Raw genomic sequence first — 18543 nt, forward strand, 5'->3', positions numbered from 1 at the left:
TGCACCAAATTCGTCATCCTCCGAGTCCAAGACCGCATGCCCAACCCTCTTAGTACCAGGTGTGTCCAAACGTCGATCATTTCTAGCCATGGCCCCGGTCTTAGCGAGATCGTTCTTCCGGGGCGAAGGACTACGCGTTTGCTTCCCCATTTTGCGAGCTGGCGCATTCTCCGAGGGTGCGCGGCTCAGTGACTTGCGTTTGCGGGGTTGTGAGGCTATCGCATTCTCTGCATTCGCCATTTGTCTCTCCTCCTCTTCTAATTGCAACATAGCTTCCATGTCGTCGTCTTCTGCTGTCGCGGTGTGCTTTGACTGTTTGCCTACACCGTCTACGATGGTTGAGTATGGTGGAGGAGGGCTGTCGGGGGCCATGACCATATCATCGATATCGGGGAAGTCATCGTCGTCGACGGGCTCTGGACTGAGCGCATGAGCCTTGCGAACAGGTCTGGGAGACTTGGTGCGACGGAGGTCTGCCTCGTACTCGTCGCTCTTTCGTTTCCGACCCTTAGAGGTGCGCGCTGGAACTGGAGAGGAGCGACCCGCGTCGTCACCAGTGAGATCGATTGAGTCGACATCGACTGGCTCGCGGTACTTCGTTCTCGCGGTAGCATGTTGGGAGGCAGGCGTGCCAGTAGTCCCAGTGATACTCCTCACATTCGCTGATAGATCTTGTATATTGTTCTTGAAACTTCCAACATCACTCGGTTCCTTTCGTTCCCTGCCTGCTGATTTGGAAGAGGATACATGTTCAGGCAACCCCGCTAAGATAAGTCTAGGCTTTCCACTCGCTGGAGTGTGCCTCAATCTTGCCATATCCAAGGTCGGGTCTTCCGTGCCTGGCGGGTTGTGTATATCAATAGTCCGTGTTCGAGCGAGAGCGCGGGGTGGAGCGGGACGTTCGGCTGGTAGTGCTGGTGGGGGTGGTGGCGCGGAGGCAGCTTCAGGCTCATCGTATCCTGCGTGGTTGTCCAAGAAGGAAGAATGCTGTTGTGAAATCGTAGCTGAACTCGTCGGAACTGCGTCGGGATCGTATGCAACGAGCGAAGCCGCTGGCGGAATGAAAGGCTTCTCTGCGATCAACCACTTGAGATGTTTGCTAAGATTGTTCTGAGGCATGAGAGCGTCGCATCGTCGGTGTGAGTCCGCATGAATATTTTACGCGTCGGTCCGTGTAGGCATCGCGGTTTTGCAGGCGTAATGGTGGCGATGTCACCGATAGCATCGTTGACCGTGTTGTGCTAACTCCGGAACGCGCCGCGCTAGCACCAAGTCACGTGCTGGGTGGATGCCGAAGAACGTCGAGTGGACCTGCCGCTTTGGAGTCAAACGTGCCGCTTACTTCACGAACCCGCTCAAGACAGCCAATCGCGAAAGTGGCCCGCTCGATGGATCAAAATATGGCGCAGGTTGCGAAGGCACATGTCGCTTCCGGCTATCCTAGGCAATCATCGCGAAATCTAGACTCTTCATAGAGTCAGACGCGTCCCGTCGCTCGTACAAGCACTTCTCGCGCCAACATTTATATGCTGCACTTCTTCACGTTCCAACATCCACGTCGGGAACGAGCTGTGAATTTTCCCAGTTCTACTTCTATACGCATCAATTCAATCCATCATGGAGGTCCCAGCTCACGAGCTGTTCCAAAGACTGTCGACGTCGATCTCAAAGCTACACTCAGGCCCACCGCCTGAGAATGTCCTTCCCTCAACGAATACGTTGAGTGCTGCTCGCTCTATGCTTCACTCCCACCTCCAGAGCCAGGGCGTGGGTCTCGAAGAAAGCATACGGCACATACAAGAGGACCTCGCCCCAGCCTTCAACAGTAGTTCCCGCTCTCCTAACTACTACGGCTTTGTAACCGGTGGTGCGACACCTGTAGCACTTCTTGCCGACAACCTGGTCACAGCCTATGACCAAAACGTGCAAGTTCACCTACCAAATGAGACCATCGCCACAGACGTGGAGGATCGAGCTCTTTCTCTATTGTGCGAGTTGCTCAATTTCGCACCAGAGCAATGGCCACACCGCATATTTACCACAGGTGCGACGGCAGCCAATATCCTGGGGCTGGCGTGTGGACGATAGTATGTGATTGCTGAAGCCTCAGCACATCGTACAGACGTCGAGATTAGCGTTGGCGAACTTGGTATCACGGAAGCTATGCGGAAAGCTGGTATCGACGAGATCCAAATCTTGACCACGGTACCGCACTCATCGCTGAGCAAGGCGGCAAGCATACTAGGTCTGGGGCGGACGAGCGTCAAGTGTCTAGGAGAGCCAGATGCGCCGCACAAATTCGACATGCAGCTACTCAAGAAGTCTCTTGAGCGACCTGGTGCCGCATCGATCGTGGCTATCTCTGCATCCGAAGTCAACACAGGAGTCTTTGCGACTTCTGGGTTAGAAGAAATGCAGGAGATGCGAAAGCTGTGCGACATGTATGGAGCATGGATACATGTGGATGGTGCGTTTGGGCTCTTCGGCCGCATATTGACCTCACCCGCGTACTCCTCTATCACCCAGGCTTGTGAAGGTCTTGAGCTTGCGGATTCGATCACAGGTGACGCGCACAAGCTGCTCAACGTGCCATACGACTGTGGCTTCTTCTTCTCTCGACACCGCAACATCGCTGAACGCGTATTCCAGAATCCGAACGCGGCATACCTCGCTTCTGGGAACGACGCGAACGCCATCATGTCACCACTGAACATTGGACTCGAGAACTCACGACGATTCCGAGCGCTGCCGGTTTACGCCAACCTTGTTGCGTATGGTAAAGAGGGCTATCGTGCGATGTTGGAACGACAGATTGAACTCTCGCGAGGAATCGCAAGATATATTCTGGAGACTGATGGATATGAGCTCCTCCCTCAACACGATACTCCTCAGGAAGACGTCGTAAACAGCATATACATCATTGTACTGTTCCGTGCAACAGATGAAGCACTGAACAATCAACTGGTCAATAAGATCAAGGCAACGAGGAAAATATATGTGTCAGGTACAGCATGGGACGGGAAGCCAGCTTGTAGATTTGCAGTTTCTAACTGGATGACGAACGCCGAGAGGGATTTGCCCATCATCAAACAGGTGTTGCAAGCCATATTGTCCGACAAAGAGAGTGTACAGTCGAAATAGCGAACTGTATTTACAAGAATGGAACGAGTATGAGCGTATTACATGTCCTCCATCTTGTACACTTCGTATACTGGCTCCTCGTATGGGTGTGCTCTGCTTCCATCAGCGATCTTGATCATCACTGGAGATGGACAGACTCACTTTTTCAGTGCTTCCACGGCCTTGACAGTTATGTCGCGCCCCATGCACATGGCCTCGACTCTGTACTCGTCCACTTCTTGTAGTTCACCAGCCTTGCCAATCTAAAAGCCGTTGTCAGACTTCACTGTTCATCACACTGTGGCTCTACCTATGCCTAAGAAACCTACGTGAGGGTCGGCAGCGTTGCCCGGTCTAAATTGTCCCGTTCCTCTGCTTGTGAAGCAAACTTCGGTGTAGCCCCCCGGGCCTGGATAACGCCCTGCACCGGCACTAAAGACAGCGGTCTTGCAGGCGCTGAGGGCAGAGGGAGGGACGAAGAATATAATCTTGAACTTTTGCAGACTTGATGCCATGGTTACGCAGGTAGGAAGTGATGAGTTGATAGTTATACAAAAGAGATTGGAGTACCCGCAGCCTTTTGGTATCAAAGTTATATGACTGCAGCTGAGATCCACGATGATGTGGATGTAGCCAATCGCAACGGTGCCTGGGGCGGGGCTACCTTCACGGCAGCTGCACAGCACCGCATATGGTAACCATGAGCAGTTTGGTATGTGTGAGGCAGACTCTACCAGCAAAACGCGAAGCCTAATAATGGGAAGTCTGTCTGAGAACAGAATCAAAGGCGGTCAAGTTTGCGTTGTTGAGGTGTACCTCGAAGCCCGGTGCAGTCTGACGGTTGAAGGAAAGGTGGCGGCACGTTAGCCCCGCGCCCCGCTACAGGCAGACCGCACGTGTCAGGGTGTTTGTTTACCTGTGCGCACAACACTAGGAAAGTGTCCAGTTGCACAAGGATACTCCGCGCAATTCGCGCCCAACCACGACCAGCCCACAGCCATAGCAATCATGGCTTCCACGTCCCCGAGGAAATCTACGCGCGCCGCTGCGACGCGCCGAAAAGCACCCGTTGTCGACGACTCGGACCACGAGGAGAACAGGACCCCGACGCCCGAAGTCAAGCAGGAGGAGGAGGAAGAATTCACACCGGCCCCCGCGCCACTCAAGACGGGACGGGGACGGGGGAGGCCTCGGAAGGCTGCAGCCCAGAATGAAGAAGCGACACCCAAGCCCGCAGCGAGGCGGCGGACACGCGCCACAGAGTCGGTCGAACCCACGCAGACGCTCACACCCGCGACAGAGAGGACCACCAGGGCGGCTTCACCCTCCAAGGCGGTGCCCAAGAAGCGCGGCAGGAAGCCACGTGCTTCTGTCGCTGCACCTCCGGCTGAGGATACCTCGCACTTGCTCACGCCTGAGCCTTCAATATCGCCCGAGCCCGAGGTTGAGCAGGCGTCCGAAGCCACCGTTACACCAAGCTCGCCGCTCGCCGATAGTACAAACGACACGGCAGACGATGCCACGAATGACATGGTAGACGATCCTACGAGTGACGCTGCGAGCGATGTTACCATGACCGACCGAACGCCGGAGCCTGCACCCGCACCTGTGCCAGAACCCGTACCCGAGCCTGTCGCTGAGGTTACCCAGATAGAAGCGAAAGACGAGTCGCCCGTACCGGAACCGAAGGTCGAGGTCGAGCCTTTATCAGAGCCTCAGCCCCCAGCCAAGGTCATGGAGGATCTCGGCACACAACAAACTATGCTTGAGCCTATAGATATTGTGGTCAAGAGGCGAGCGGCAGGTATCCCCGCGTTGCATGAGCCTGTGGCGCCTAAACAGCGGACAGTAATCACCTGGCTTGTCCTCAATAACTTCAAGAGTTACGCTGGCCGACAGGCGGTTGGGCCCTTCCACGCCTCCTTCTCCTCCGTGGTGGGACCGAACGGCTCCGGGAAGTCAAACGTCATCGACTCGCTTCTCTTCGTCTTCGGTTTCCGTGCAAGTAAGATGCGACAGAGCAAGCTTTCCGCCCTCATTCACAATTCGGCGGCGTTCCCGGACCTGGATTACTGCGAGGTCGAAGTCCACTTCCAAGAAGTCAAGGACCTCCCAAACGGCGGCCACGAAGTCATCCCTGACTCAGACCTCGTTGTCTCTCGAAGAGCGTTCAAGAACAATTCGAGCAAATACTACATCAACAGGAAGGAGTCTACATTCACGATTGTCACGACCCTGCTTAAAGACCGCGGCGTGGATCTCGACCATAAGCGTTTCTTGATCCTGCAGGGTGAGGTTGAATCGATCGCGCAGATGAAGCCAAAAGCACAGGGCGAACATGACGATGGTCTGCTAGAGTATCTCGAAGATATCATCGGCACGTCCAAATACAAGACACCCATTGCAGAGTCAGAGGTCGAAGTGGAGACCCTGAATGAAGTCTGTCGTGAGAAGAGCAGCCGTGTACAGCACGTCGAGAAGGAGAAGAGCAGTCTGGAAGAGAAGAAGAACAAGGCGCTCGCCTACATTCGTGACGAGAACGAGCTGGCCTCGAAGCAGTCCACCCTCTACCAAATATATGTGTCCGAGTTCGACGATCACATTCAAGTCACCCAGGAATCTGTCGGACAGCTCCAGTCGCAGCTTGATGAGGAGTTGCAGAAGCACCAGGGTAACGAGGAAGAGATCAAGGGGCTTGAGCGACAATACAAGACTGGCGCGAAAGAGTGTGAGCAGCTCGAAAAGAAGAACCAGGAGTACCAGAAAGAGGTGGCCCGCGTTGACAAGGAGACGGTCAAGTTCGAGGAGAAAAAGAAGTTCCTGGCTAATAAACAGAAGAAGCTGGAGAAGACCAAGGAGACAAGTGGCTATGGTCGATCGGAAGCAGACAGCCTCGCCAAGCAGTACGCTGCGGACGTCGAGCGCTACAACGAAGAGATTGCTGAACTCGAGCAAAGCATGGAGGTCGAAGCGAAGGAGCTCGAGACGATTCGCAAGAGCTTGGCTGGTAAAACACAGGGTCTCTCCGACGAGATCGCTGCAAAGCAAAAATCTTTGGAACCTTGGAGTGCGAAGATCAACGAGAAACAGTCCGCTATTGCAGTTGCCCAGAGCGAGCTCGACATCATGCGTGAGCGTGAGAATGCAGGTGCCAAGGGTATTGCCGAAGTCGAAGCAAAGATCGAGAGCTTGGAGGAAGCCAAACAGGCGAAGGTTGCGGAACTTGATGAGTGCAAAGCCGAGAGGAAGCGTGTCGAGAAGAACGTACAAAAGACACAGGCTAAACTTGAGGAGATAACTCAACAAGAACCGGCGCTGAGGTCGAAGCTATCTGGCGCACGAGCCAAGGCAGATGAGGCCCGGGCAAGTCTCTCTTCCGCTCAGACTCAAGGCAACGTTTTGACGGGTCTGATGCGTCTGAAAGAATCAGGACGTATCGATGGATTCCATGGTCGACTCGGAAACCTAGGCACCATCGATCAGAAGTACGACGTTGCTATCTCTACGGCCTGTCCGCAACTAGACAACATGGTTGTAGACACAGTAGAGTCTGGTCAGCAGTGCATTGAGTACCTACGGAAGAACAACCTCGGTCGCGCCAACTTCATTCTCCTGGATCGCCTCGCCAAGCGTGACATGTCGCCAGTGCAAACACCCGAGAACGTGCCACGTCTTTTCGACCTTGTCAAGCCTAAGCACGAAAAGCTCAAGCCTGCATTCTTCCAGGTTATGACAAACACGCTGGTCGCCGAAGACCTTGACCAAGCTGAGCGTATCGCATATGGCGCGAAGAGATGGCGAGTCGTCACCCTAGACGGCAAGCTTATCGACACTGCGGGTACCATGAGTGGTGGTGGAAGCAGAGTAGTCAAGGGAAAGATGTCTTCCAAGCTCGCGTCTGACGTCTCGAAAGACCAGGTCACAAAGCTCGAGCATGACCGCGATACGCTTGAACAGACCTTTGCTGAGTTCCAACAAGAGCTGCGGGAGCTCGAGACTGCGCTGAGAGACCTCAATCAGCAGATACCCGAACTAGACACCAAGTCACAGAAGCTTGCGCTGGAACTTGAGAGTTTTGATCGCAATATTGCGGATTCTCAGCGCCGCATCAAAGAGCTAGGTAGTGAACAGACATCCACGAAGACCGACAAGGGACGCATCGCATCGCTGGAGAAGAACATCGCCACGATGGAGAAGGAGGTCTCTAAACTTCGTGCAGAGACTGAGGATATTGAAGCGGAGATCAAGGCTCTTCAGGACAAAATCATGGAGATCGGAGGAGTCAAGCTACGAGGTCAGAAGGCCAAAGTCGATGGTCTCAAGGGACAGATCGATACATTGACCGAGCAAGTGTCCAATGCACAGGTCGCGAAATCAAAGGAAGAGAAGCAGTGCGTCAAGCACGAGAAGGCACATAACGATGCCATCAAAGAGCTCGAAAAGCTTGCTCTTGATGCCGAGAAGGTTGAAGATGATATGGCTTCACAACAACGCGACGTTTCCGGGATCCGACAGCAGGCCGAAGAAGCGCAAGAACAGCTCGAGGCCAGGAAAGAAGAACTTCAATTGGTCAAGAAGGAGCTCGATGAGAAGCTGGGCGAGCTCAACGAGACGCGTGCGGTCGAGATTGAGATGCGCAATAAGCTTGAAGAAAGCCAAAAGACTCTGAACGAGTACCAGAAGAAGCAAGCATACTTCCATGACAAGCTAAGCAAGCTCGCATACCAAAATGTCACCGACTTGGGCGAGGAACAAGAAAACGGAGGTGAAGGTCTCCCGTCTTACAGCAAAGACGAGCTTCAAGACATGGACAAGGCTACTCTCAAGGACCAAATCGCCCACTTGGAGAAGAAGAATGAGTCCACGCAAGTCGACCTAGCGGTCCTCGCCGAGTACCGCAAACGTGTCGAGGAGCATGCTGCGCGCTCCACAGACCTCGCTTCTGCTGTCAGCGCCCGTGACGCTGCAAAGCACAAGTGCGAAGAGCTTCGACGTCTTCGCAAAGAAGGTTTCAAGGCTGGTTTCGACATCATCACTGCGCGTCTCAAAGAGATGTACCAGATGATTACCATGGGTGGCAACGCCGAGCTCGAATATGAAGATACACTCGACGCCTTTTCCGAGGGCATCCGGTTCTCAGTAATGCCTCCGAAAAAGTCATGGAAGAACATCAGCAACCTTTCCGGTGGTGAGAAGACATTGAGCTCTCTAGCTTTGGTGTTTGCTTTGCATCACTACAAGCCTACACCGTTGTACGTCATGGACGAAATCGACGCGGCGCTAGACTTCCGCAACGTGAGCATCGTGGCGAGTTACATCAAGGAGAGGACGAAGAACGCACAGTTCATTGTTATCTCACTTAGAAACAACATGTTTGAACTTGCATCGCGGCTGGTCGGCGTGTACAAGGTCAATCACATGGTAAGCTCATCTCAAGTGCACACTCAATGGCTTCAGCATCGTTTACTGACTTATTTTAGACGAAAAGTGTTACGATTGAGAACAAAGACTATATCATTAAACAGGCTTAATGATTGGTGGGCAACGAAGACTCTTGCGATTGGTGTTTGGTGTTGGGAGTAAACTCGCGGGCACGTATTCGGTATGAAGCGGAATGGGTTGGGCTAGCTGCGATGATACCATACTGAGATACATGCGGCCTGGTACTGAACGAATGCAATGTTGAATGTCATTATCATTATATCTATAAAACCTCGCTTTGAGCACTGATATACCTAACTGAGCGTCCAAGGTTGCGCGAATCTACAGTTGCACGGAGCTAGATCAAACTAGCTTTGCTCGCTCTCCTCCCCTAGGCTCTTTAAGTGGCAGCAGTGTAGTCAATTTCACTTCCCGTCCCTTTCATCAGGCATAGCGGCTGCCTGCGCACACAACAAAACTTCTCGACCGAGGCGTTGCTACGGTTTCCAACTCCCACGCAATCGCCCCTCGCCACCTCGGACCTCCACCTCATATACCGCTTACACTTGTCTTAGCTTTGACCATTGCTAACAACCTACTCGAGTACGTCAACACGGGTTACACCAACTTTCGGCCTACACCACATACCCACCTCCTGCCTCTGCCCCTACCTATACCTATACCCGCAACCACTGCACGTTCTCCACCAACACAATAATACACTTCTACTTCACCAGCACCTCACAACTTGAGCGCGCGACTACGTCAGCCGCTCACAACACCATGGCCCACGTCACTGACTCCGTTCCCACCCCGTTGAAAGGCCACACAACTCGAGATGTTAGCAGCGCAGAAGAGGCAGCGGTAACTCCTATATCCGAAGCGAAAAAGACCTCTGAGAGCCCTCGAGTCGAAAAGAGCAATGGCCAAACTACGCCTAAGCGAACTCTTCGCAGTACCAAGTCTACCCAGACCACTCTGAGCAAAGACACAACAGTCAAATCTGTCGAAATGACGGCTGTATCAGAAGAATCAGACTTATCTGCATCGGCGACAAGCAGCGATGAAGGGGTTGCTGCAAGGTCAGCGTCCGGGACTGAGGAGAACTCTCGCGTAGACCGCAAGGCCAAACCATTCGTCACCTCTTCGAAAGACCCTCGCGCCGTTGCTCAGGAACATTCGTCACATGGCAAGAAGCGCGCGGCAGAAGACAAGAAAGGCGGTCGAGCGAAGCGTCAAGTACGATCATCCCAGGAGCTGGGTCTGACCTATAACAGCATCAAGGCAATCAACATGCCGCCGCGTGATCTCGTGGCCGGCCAAGACCCTCCAGCTCCCACACCCGGTGCATCTCCCTATGGTGACACAGAAGATCACCAGAACAGTATGATTATCTACTTGCTAGATGACTTGGAGCACACATACTCGCAGGCGACTATCTTGTACAACAAGGCATTCCCAAACGATACAGTGACGGATGAAGCTGTACGTCGCCGCCATATTCGGTCTCTCGAGCGCTTACAGAAGCGCTACGGTGCAAGGCCTGCTACGCAGATTGGCGTAGTCGGCAGGAACATCTCGAGACGTGGAAGGCCGCGTGCGCCCCGTCTAAGTGGTATTCAGCCCGAGAAGGACTTGGTTGCTCCCTCCGAGGAGCAGACCGAAGGCGAAGGCGAAGGCGAAGGCGAAGTCTCGGCCCTCGAAGAGACTTCGGCGGATACATCGATTGCTTCTTCGAAGGGTGGCTCGGTCAAAGCCATGAAGCAGGCTCAGCGCGAGAAGCGGAACTACAAGAGCCACGAGTTTGACAAGGCCTGCATTGTTGTTTGGCACGATGCTGAAGGCATGTCGTTCAAGGACATCCGCAACAAGCTCGAGGAGCGTGGATGGTCCCTTGGCGTGCCCACGGTCAAGAAGGAGTATGCGAAAGCTCGTGCTCGCATCTGGGGCACGTCACCAGAACCTGCCGCTGACGATACTAAAGAAGGTCATGGAGAAGTGATCGAAGATGAAGAAGACGGAGACGTGAACATGGAGGAGGAATCAGTTGAGCAGGAGGAGATGTGAGTTGGAGACGACGGGGTGGCAGGCGTCACCGTGCGGCGACCCGATAGCACAGATTGGAGGCGACAAGGACTGGACACATGATTGTAAACGTAGCAGTGCGACCACCTGATACAATGCAATGTTCTATTGAAAATCCCCACATCCGTGCACATTGCGTGAAGTGAATCTTGAACGCAGCGATGCTTGACCGTTCTCTTTGACTAGTTTTAGCTCGGCGCACGGACCACTCTGCCGCGGCCTTGAACCGCGACTGGATTCCATCACTTGTACACGACACGGAGCCATTTGGCTGTATCGACACCCGCGCCCCCGCACGACCGAGAAGCCCCCCGAAGACGCACCCGAACAACCGACGCAACCACCCGGCCTGTCTCTGTGGCGCCTCGCAGTATTTCGAGCGCGGTGATAGCGTGAATGACGGCGCGCGCACCCCTCAACCGCCCTTCTGCCTCGCGGCGCGCTTTCACTTTTTGCGCTTGAGTCACACGCCTATATTAATACCTCAACTGCCCTCCAACTCCCCGAACACGTCCAGCGACGCTTAGCTCCCATAATACCACACGCGACCATGGCCGACGAACACCCACCCCAGAATGTCGGCGGCGACTCCACCGCGGACAACGATGAGGAGGACTTCCGCAAGATCATGCAACAGATGTCGCGGGGCGCTGCCGAAGGCGAGGAGGATCTCCTGGGCGGTATCGCGGATCGGCCGCTGGATATTGGCGAGAAGGCCGACGACGCAGTCGACTACGAAGACATCAGCGATGACGACTTGCCGGACGAGGAGTTTGCGTCGGGCGAGGGCGCCGATAGCACCCAGAACTTCAGCGGAACTACTCTACAGGATTCTGGCGGCGCAGGTGACAACGAAGACGTCGACATGGACGACCTCTTCGGCGACAACCACGACGATAACGATGATCTCTTCGGCGACGATCCCAGCCACTCCGACCCGGTGCAAGAGTCCGCGCGACACGAAGACGACCCTCTCACCTCCATCGAAGACCTTGTCCAGGAAGGCTTCAGTAGTGTCGCAGAGGATAAGCCACAGTCTGCCACCCGCAACATCGCCACCAGTGTCGCACAGCAAGAGGTGGAAGAGGAAGACCCCGAGGTGCGAGAGCAGCTGGCTCTGTTCGCACAGTCTTCGCGCAAGAAGGATGAGCCGGCGGCTGCACCCGTAAAGACATCGCGAGAGGAGTTCGAGAAGATCTGGCCCAACTTTGAGGCGGACAAGCCGCCACGCTTCTTCAGTCTGGTACCTCGAAAGCGCGCTTTCTATATCCCCAAAGTTCCGCAAAAGACACCGAGACCATTCCAAACCAACAAGCTTACCTTGGACCTTGCGACGGACCAAGAAAAAAGCTTCCGGTTGCATCCTACGACCACCACTGCCAAGTCAGGCCGGCAGCAAGAAGAGGAGCAGGGTGGTCTCATTCACATTACCAATACCGCCGACGAAGATGGCGATAGCGAAGATCAGTTAGAGTTGGACAACCTCGACACCATCGACGACCGTGAGATGATCGGCAATGTATCCTGGAGCGACCTACGGATTGCCTGTGAGGATTGGGACGTGCCAGATGGTGCAAGCGATGTGACCATGTCCGACGGGAACCAAGCACCAACGCCGCCTGATAGCATGGGGGGCATTGACTTCGAGCAGTTATCGCCGAACAAGAAGCGGAAGCTTGGAAGCCGTGAGCAGCCCATCCAATTCTCCGTATACGATCACATGGACCTACCCACCTGGGACGATCCCGAGCTTGAGACGGCGCGACTGTCCAAGAAGACTCTTCTCGACATGAACGACCCCCATCTCCTACTGGATGTGCAGCAGCCCAGTGCAGAGCCACCGAAACCTCGGACATTGGGTGTAGGCCTCAAGCGCGACAGCCGCGGAAGTCTTGCAAACCCCATGTTCAAGCGCTACAACATCTCCAACGATGAGGCCTACGACGCGCTCAAGGAAAGCAGCCAACAGAAGGTCCGTAGTACGATTGGCCACATGAACGTTGAGCACAGCTTGCCCGCACTGAAGCTGCAATATCCTTTCTACAAGGTTGCGCTGTCCGACCGCGAACTCCGGTCTTTCCACCGTCCTACTGTCACGTTCAAGCCCGGTGAGCGAGCTAGTATCTCAGTCCTCAAATCTGTCAAAAGGAAGCACAAGAAAAACCTCAAGCCATCCGAAGCTTTCGCGTCAGCAGAAGACCTCAACATTGGCGATAATTCTGACCTCCTCCTTGCCGAGTACTCGGAGGAATACCCTACCACGTTGTCCAACTTCGGTATGGGTGTCAAGATTCTCAACTACTACCGTCGGAAGGACATGGAAGATACTGCGCGACCAAAACCGGAAGATGGTATTGGTGAGACCTCGGTGTTGCTACCGCAAGACAAGAGCCCATTCTCGCTGTTCGGTCAGGTTGAGCCCGGCCAGCAAGTGTTGACGCTTCACAACGCCATGTACCGAGCTCCCGTGTTCAAACATAAGCCCGAACAGACCGATTTCCTTGTGAGCAGAAGCTTCACTGGTGTTAATGGCCCCAAGTACTACATGCGAAACATTCCAAATCTCATGGTCGTCGGTCAGCAGTTTCCTTCTGTGGAAGTGCCCGGTACACATGCCCGCAAGGTTACTGAAGCCTCGAAGAAGCGATTGAAGATGCTCGCGTTCCGCTTGTATCGAAAGGGACAGCAGAAGAATGCGCGTCAACCTTGGGTCAGCAACGAGATGATCAAGCAGCATTTGCCTGGTACCGAGATTGCGCAGAATCGCTCTCGAATGCGAGAAATCATGAAGTACCAGAAGGACATTGGAACTTGGGAGCCGGTGCCTGGAGAGACTGTTCCCGAAGAGCCGATTCTACGCACTTGGATCAAGCCAGAAGATGTTTGTCTGATCGACTCGATGCATGCTGGTGATAAACAGCTGCAGGACGCCGGCATCAAGTCGAACGAGATCCGTGACGACGATGAAGAGGCTGACAACGAGAACGCTGATGTCAAACTCGCGCCATGGAACACAACAAAGAACTTCCTCAACGCTTGCGCTGGCAAGGCCATGTTGGAGCTTCATGGTGACGGTGATCCTACCGGTCAAGGTCTGGGTTTCAGTTTCATCAAGGTTTCGATGAAGGGTGGTTTCAGAGATGTTGGTGAGAGTGCAGCTGATCGTCTCGATAACAAGAAGATGAAGGAGCTTGGTGGCCACAGCTACAATGTCCAGCGTCAACAGGTCATGTACGAGAACGCCATTAAGCGCATCTGGAACAAGCAGAAGGAGAGTCTATCTGCTCAGAACCCGCCCTCCGACACCGAAGACGATGTGGACTCTGCTGTAAACCACAACAACACAGGTCGCCAGCGTTCCGAAGTCGGCACCCCGGCCGTACGTCCTGATGATGAGACCATGTCACAAATGTCTCGCAATAGCAATGCGGACAACAGCGGCAAGAAGCTCAAGATCACTCGCACTATCAAGAACAAGTACGATGAGTACGAGGATGTCACAGAGGTCATCACCGACCCCGCCGTTATCCAGCTCTACATCAAGCACAAGCGACAGCAGCGTCTTCTCAACATGCGCATCGAGGACATCAAACCAACTGGCGATCCTGAAGTGGACAGGGCCCAACAGTTGAAGTTGAAGGCAGAGTTAGCACGTCTAGCTCGCAACATTGAACGCCGTGAAGGTCGTGAAAAGGCAAAGGGTATGCACAAGTCGCAGACCGGAGAAGGTGGTGCGACTGGTGGACCAGGCAAAGGCGGAGCAACACCTCGCAAGTGCGCTAACTGCGGCGAGGTGGGTCATATCAAGACCAACAAGAAGTGCGTAGACAATCTTCCCTTTCTTCAACGAATTTACTGACAGATTTTCCACCAGGCTCTGCCCGCTCCTCAACGGCCAACGGAAGCAGAACGACACATTCAGGGACGCAAGTGCTGCATCTCCCGCCACCGTCGTTCCTGCTACTCCATCCTTCGCCGGCTCACCGTCCTAGAACGACAACGTCACTAGCGGCACAGTGACTGGCTCTCCATCCACTGTTCATAATCCCGGGGCACCCCATTAGTAGAGGACATGATCGAGATGCAACAGCTGCTACGTATCATAACTGGTTTTTCAAGTTTGTACAAGGACATTCGTCCTGCACGGACTATCTGACTATTAACGCATCATGTGTGGTGGTATGAGCATGGGGATTTCGAGTCTTTTTCTCTTTCAATGCATAGCATGGCGTTGGGCGGACCAGGTCAAAACGGTACTCGGAACCTGGGCTTACTTCGGTAGCTCTCATGGCGTTTATTCTTTTGTGAGCACAGGTCTTATGTGCTCCGCTCGTTGACACTCGAGCAAAGTAATCTGTATAACATGTTCCCTGCAGAGGGGCGAAATGAGAGTAATCATTCATGAATTGTGCTTGTCCATGTTGGTGATCATGTCACTGTTTGTCGATAGATGATCATGCCAGGTTGGTCGACTTGATCTGGTCATCCACATGTCCTCTATTTCAGTAGAGTAGAGGACCTCACGTACGTTGCGAAGGAATACATGATAATGCATCCACAGTCTCATACATTGACTATACAAGAAGATAAGAAAGAGTTGATACAGACGGCAAGAAAAAATCGCACAAAATCCATGTGAACTCTCTCGCAATGCTACGTTCACTTGAAGCAAAAATGCTTTCCCATGCAAGGTTGGTCTCCAAACACCTCCGCCAATATACACATTCCTATATTCGCCTAAAACCCCACCTTCCATATCCTACACCACCCCATTATTCATCCAGATAACCGATTTTGCAGAATTGGTTCAGACTCCGCACATCCAACTGAGCGGTAAGCAATGCGCCGAGCATGGTCTCTTTCCGAGGTAAGATGTCTGCCTTGACTTTCCACGAGCTACCGTTGAAGTTGAAAATCTCCATGTCGTCGTCTTCATCTTCGTCATAGTCGTCCTCATCATCGTGTTCCATGTGCCCGTTTGTTTGCTGTACGCCCTTGACCAGCGGTTCACCACCCTTTGACTTGTCACCTAGGCGTTTCAGGGTTGATAGCGCGCGATGGACGATGAGCTGGAAACCTTCCCGGTCATGGTCCATGGGCCGTTGGCCGCGGTGATTTGGCGGTTGTGGGGGGTGCGGTATGGCCGCATCGGTAGCGGATAGCGACATGGCGAACTTGAGTAAGCTATGCGCCCAGCCGTCTTCCGACTCGAGCCATGAGCGACAGATACCGGTCTCGGGCCCTGGAGCTAGGCTGGCGAGTATATCTGCCGCCAACATGCCCTGCATCAGGTATGCTTTCCGTGACTCTGCAACACGCGCTTCGAACATGCGCACCTCCTTGGGGCGTGGCTCTTTCATCTGGTACATTTTGTTTTCAATGTAGTTGCGGTCCGGCACAACGGAGATGGCGAGGGCGAAGGAACGCGTTAGGAGGTCGTACGCAGGGATAGATGTTGCCTCGTTGATGAATATTTGCTTGTAGTAGGTCCGGTTGGGATCATCGCGAGCGAGGAGTTTGGCAAGACTATCAACGGCAGAAGGGAGATAGCGGTGGATTTGCGGGTTGAAGGGTGTGAATTTGACAGGCTCAGCGGGTCGCGGAACTGGAGCAAAAGCGCAGAGGAAGTGCAACACGGCGTATGCGTCTTCACGATTTGGCAACACAACCTTCGCGCTTGTGTTAGAGAAGAAGGTGACTACATCCTTCATGAAGTCGAAGGTGTTGATGTGTGATCGTAGCAACAGTACGCGGGTTCCGACAAGCCGTATGAAGTTTGCGAGAAACTTGATTACTGGAGCGCTGACCAAAGAGTCGTGGTTGACTTCGAGGAAAGAAAGGTTTCGGAAGATGGTGGTGATTGCCAGCAGCCGGTCTGCAGTACGGTCGAGCATGTACTCCTTCGTACCAGCCTGTGGGAGTTCTTGTAGTGCCGAGGCTTCCTCGCGACAGTGATGTAGGACGTCCTCGTATGGGGTGAGATCGATGATATCAGTGACTTCGGGATTGTCGTTGCCTAGTATCTCCAGCTGATCTTCGGCGTACTCCACCAGCACTTCTGTCAAGTCGTCGCAGTGCGACAAATTGAACTGGACGGTGTTGTCATACGTTATCCGCGTCAAGGTATCCAGACCCAAGCGCACCTCCGCATGTAGTCCCGACTTGATACTCATGATGATGGCACGAACGTCGATCACACCCATCTCCGGTAATAACGGAACATTTGGTTTGTAGTTTGTGATTGTGTCGATCATGTTCTTGAAGTTGTCGGAGTCGAAGTCGAGACCTCCCCATGTATCTTGCGTTCGGTAGGCGGGCTGATAGACCCTCGTGCCATCATCTTGCTCGATGACTGGTTTGCGTTTCTCGGGCTCCTCAACGGCGGCCGCGGCTGAATCTGCGGCGGCGTTCTGTTCTTGCTTCATTGGTGACGACTGCGATTGGCCAGGCTCTTGTCCCTGAGTAGGTGTCCCTTCCAGCTGTCTGCTGAGGCTTTTCCGCGCGTTTCCGTCCGGCTGTGGTGTGGTGCCGTTGACGCTTGGTAGCGCTGCATTGCTCTGTAAAGGCGTCGACTGGTGTGGATGTGGGGAAGGGTCGAGTTGCTGATGCGGCTGTTGGGCAGGCGGAAGCGACTGCCGTTGCTGCTGTTGCTGCTTCATCGCCTCCTGTGATCTCTGTAGTTGCTGCAGATATTCCTGGTGTCCTGCAGCATTGACTTGTTGTCCCGGCATAGTCGGTCTTGTTGGCGACATCTGCTGACCCACAGAACCCATCTGGTTCATCTGGCCCATTTGACCCATTTGATTCATCTGTCCCATTTGGCCCATCTGTCCCATCTGTCCCTGCGGAGGCATACCCTTCTGTTGCATTTGCTGTTGTCTTTGCAGATATGCGGTCTCGTAAAGGCTTAGGTTCTGTTCGTATATCTGGCGCAGTTCGTTGGGGGCGTTTGGGAACTGTTGTGGATGTATGTTCATCATTTGCGCGATTCTGGGCCAACCGTTTTGTTGCGTCACAAATCGATGGCCCTTGAAGCGCATGACGGCCGCGTAAAGGTTCTGGAGATTTGTCGGCCGACCGGCGCAGAGTGGTTGGTGGTTGAAGGGTCTATTATGCTGGGCCATCAGCGCCTGAACATTCTTAATGAACTGGTTGTATTGCGACTGTTGGTTCTGCGCTTGCCCTTGAGCCTGCATCATGTTCTGTTGCATGCCCGGATGCTGCATTGGGTTTTGCATTGGATTCTGCATTGCGCCTGGCATCTGCGCGCCTGGCTGCTGCCCTTGTCGCGCAGCCATGTTGCTCGCGGCAAGATTACCCAACTGCTGCTGCTGTTGCAGGCGCATTGCGTATTGCCTTTGCGCCTCTTGCTGTCGACTCTGGAGATTTTGTGATAGTTGCACCGACTGTACGGGGAACTGGTTTCCGGAATTAGCATTGAAGGCTTGATTCATAGGTGAAGCCTGGAAGTTCATGGGCGACATCTGCGGCGCGTGGGGATTTTGCGCTGGTGAGGCCGTGTTCATGCGCTGGCCTCCCATCTGGCCGGGCGCGAAGTGCTGGCTCTGCATGGTGGGCGAGGGCGTGTTAGTGAAGCCTTGCTGGTGCTGGAAGCCGAATTGGGCTTGCTGTGAAGGTGTCTGAGAGCGCGATAAAGATAGAGCGGCGCCGGACGAGTCTCGTTTCTGGGGCACCGAGGGCATAGGATTGAACGGGCGCGCGCCATTCATCTGGGGTGTTGCGATTGCGCTCGGGTCGATGAAGCTCGACGGATCGTACATGCCGTTCTGGGGGGATTGGAAGTCCATGATGGTGCGCTACTGCCGCGAGCAGTCAAGAGCGGCGGCGGGCAGGGAGGGGACAGGCGCGTGAAGGCAAGGACGAGGAAGAGAGCGATAGGCGCACGTGAGTGTCTGG

At 54.0% G+C, this 18543-nt stretch overlaps 6 protein-coding genes across 6 annotated transcripts; 4 read left to right on the top strand and 2 right to left on the bottom strand.

Annotated features, from left to right (window-relative positions):
* Nucleotides 1-1617: 1617 nt before the first annotated feature.
* Nucleotides 1618-3141, top strand: J4E79_004456 (uncharacterized protein; the record flags this gene model as incomplete). Its single annotated transcript, XM_049353341.1, has 2 exons — nucleotides 1618-2044; nucleotides 2123-3141. 2 exons carry the CDS (start codon nucleotides 1618-1620, stop codon nucleotides 3139-3141), a joined length of 1446 nt encoding a protein of 481 aa, XP_049211789.1.
* A 38-nt stretch (nucleotides 3142-3179) lies between these two features.
* J4E79_004457 (uncharacterized protein) lies at nucleotides 3180-3635 on the bottom strand (the record flags this gene model as incomplete). The annotated part of the gene is made up of 3 exons (XM_049353342.1): nucleotides 3180-3234; nucleotides 3283-3383; nucleotides 3450-3635. The coding sequence occupies 3 exons, from the start codon at nucleotides 3633-3635 to the stop codon at nucleotides 3180-3182; spliced, it is 342 nt and encodes a 113-aa protein (XP_049211790.1).
* A 493-nt stretch (nucleotides 3636-4128) lies between these two features.
* J4E79_004458 (uncharacterized protein) lies at nucleotides 4129-8651 on the top strand (the record flags this gene model as incomplete). The annotated part of the gene is made up of 2 exons (XM_049353343.1): nucleotides 4129-8541; nucleotides 8601-8651. The coding sequence occupies 2 exons, from the start codon at nucleotides 4129-4131 to the stop codon at nucleotides 8649-8651; spliced, it is 4464 nt and encodes a 1487-aa protein (XP_049211791.1).
* Nucleotides 8652-9324: 673 nt separating this feature from the next.
* Nucleotides 9325-10608, top strand: J4E79_004459 (uncharacterized protein; the record flags this gene model as incomplete). Its single annotated transcript, XM_049353344.1, has 1 exon — nucleotides 9325-10608. One exon carries the CDS (start codon nucleotides 9325-9327, stop codon nucleotides 10606-10608), a length of 1284 nt encoding a protein of 427 aa, XP_049211792.1.
* A 568-nt stretch (nucleotides 10609-11176) lies between these two features.
* On the top strand, nucleotides 11177-14618 carry J4E79_004460 (uncharacterized protein; the record flags this gene model as incomplete). The annotated part of the gene is made up of 2 exons (XM_049353345.1): nucleotides 11177-14445; nucleotides 14501-14618. 2 exons carry the CDS (start codon nucleotides 11177-11179, stop codon nucleotides 14616-14618), a joined length of 3387 nt encoding a protein of 1128 aa, XP_049211793.1.
* Nucleotides 14619-15398: 780 nt separating this feature from the next.
* On the bottom strand, nucleotides 15399-18434 carry J4E79_004461 (uncharacterized protein; the record flags this gene model as incomplete). The annotated part of the gene is made up of 1 exon (XM_049353346.1): nucleotides 15399-18434. One exon carries the CDS (start codon nucleotides 18432-18434, stop codon nucleotides 15399-15401), a length of 3036 nt encoding a protein of 1011 aa, XP_049211794.1.
* Between the last annotated feature and the right edge of the window lie 109 nt (nucleotides 18435-18543).

Source organism: Alternaria viburni, assembly GCF_023758015.1.
Source record: "Alternaria viburni strain BMP 2772 chromosome Unknown scaffold_8, whole genome shotgun sequence".
In the NCBI taxonomy this organism is placed as follows: domain Eukaryota; kingdom Fungi; phylum Ascomycota; class Dothideomycetes; order Pleosporales; family Pleosporaceae; genus Alternaria; species Alternaria viburni.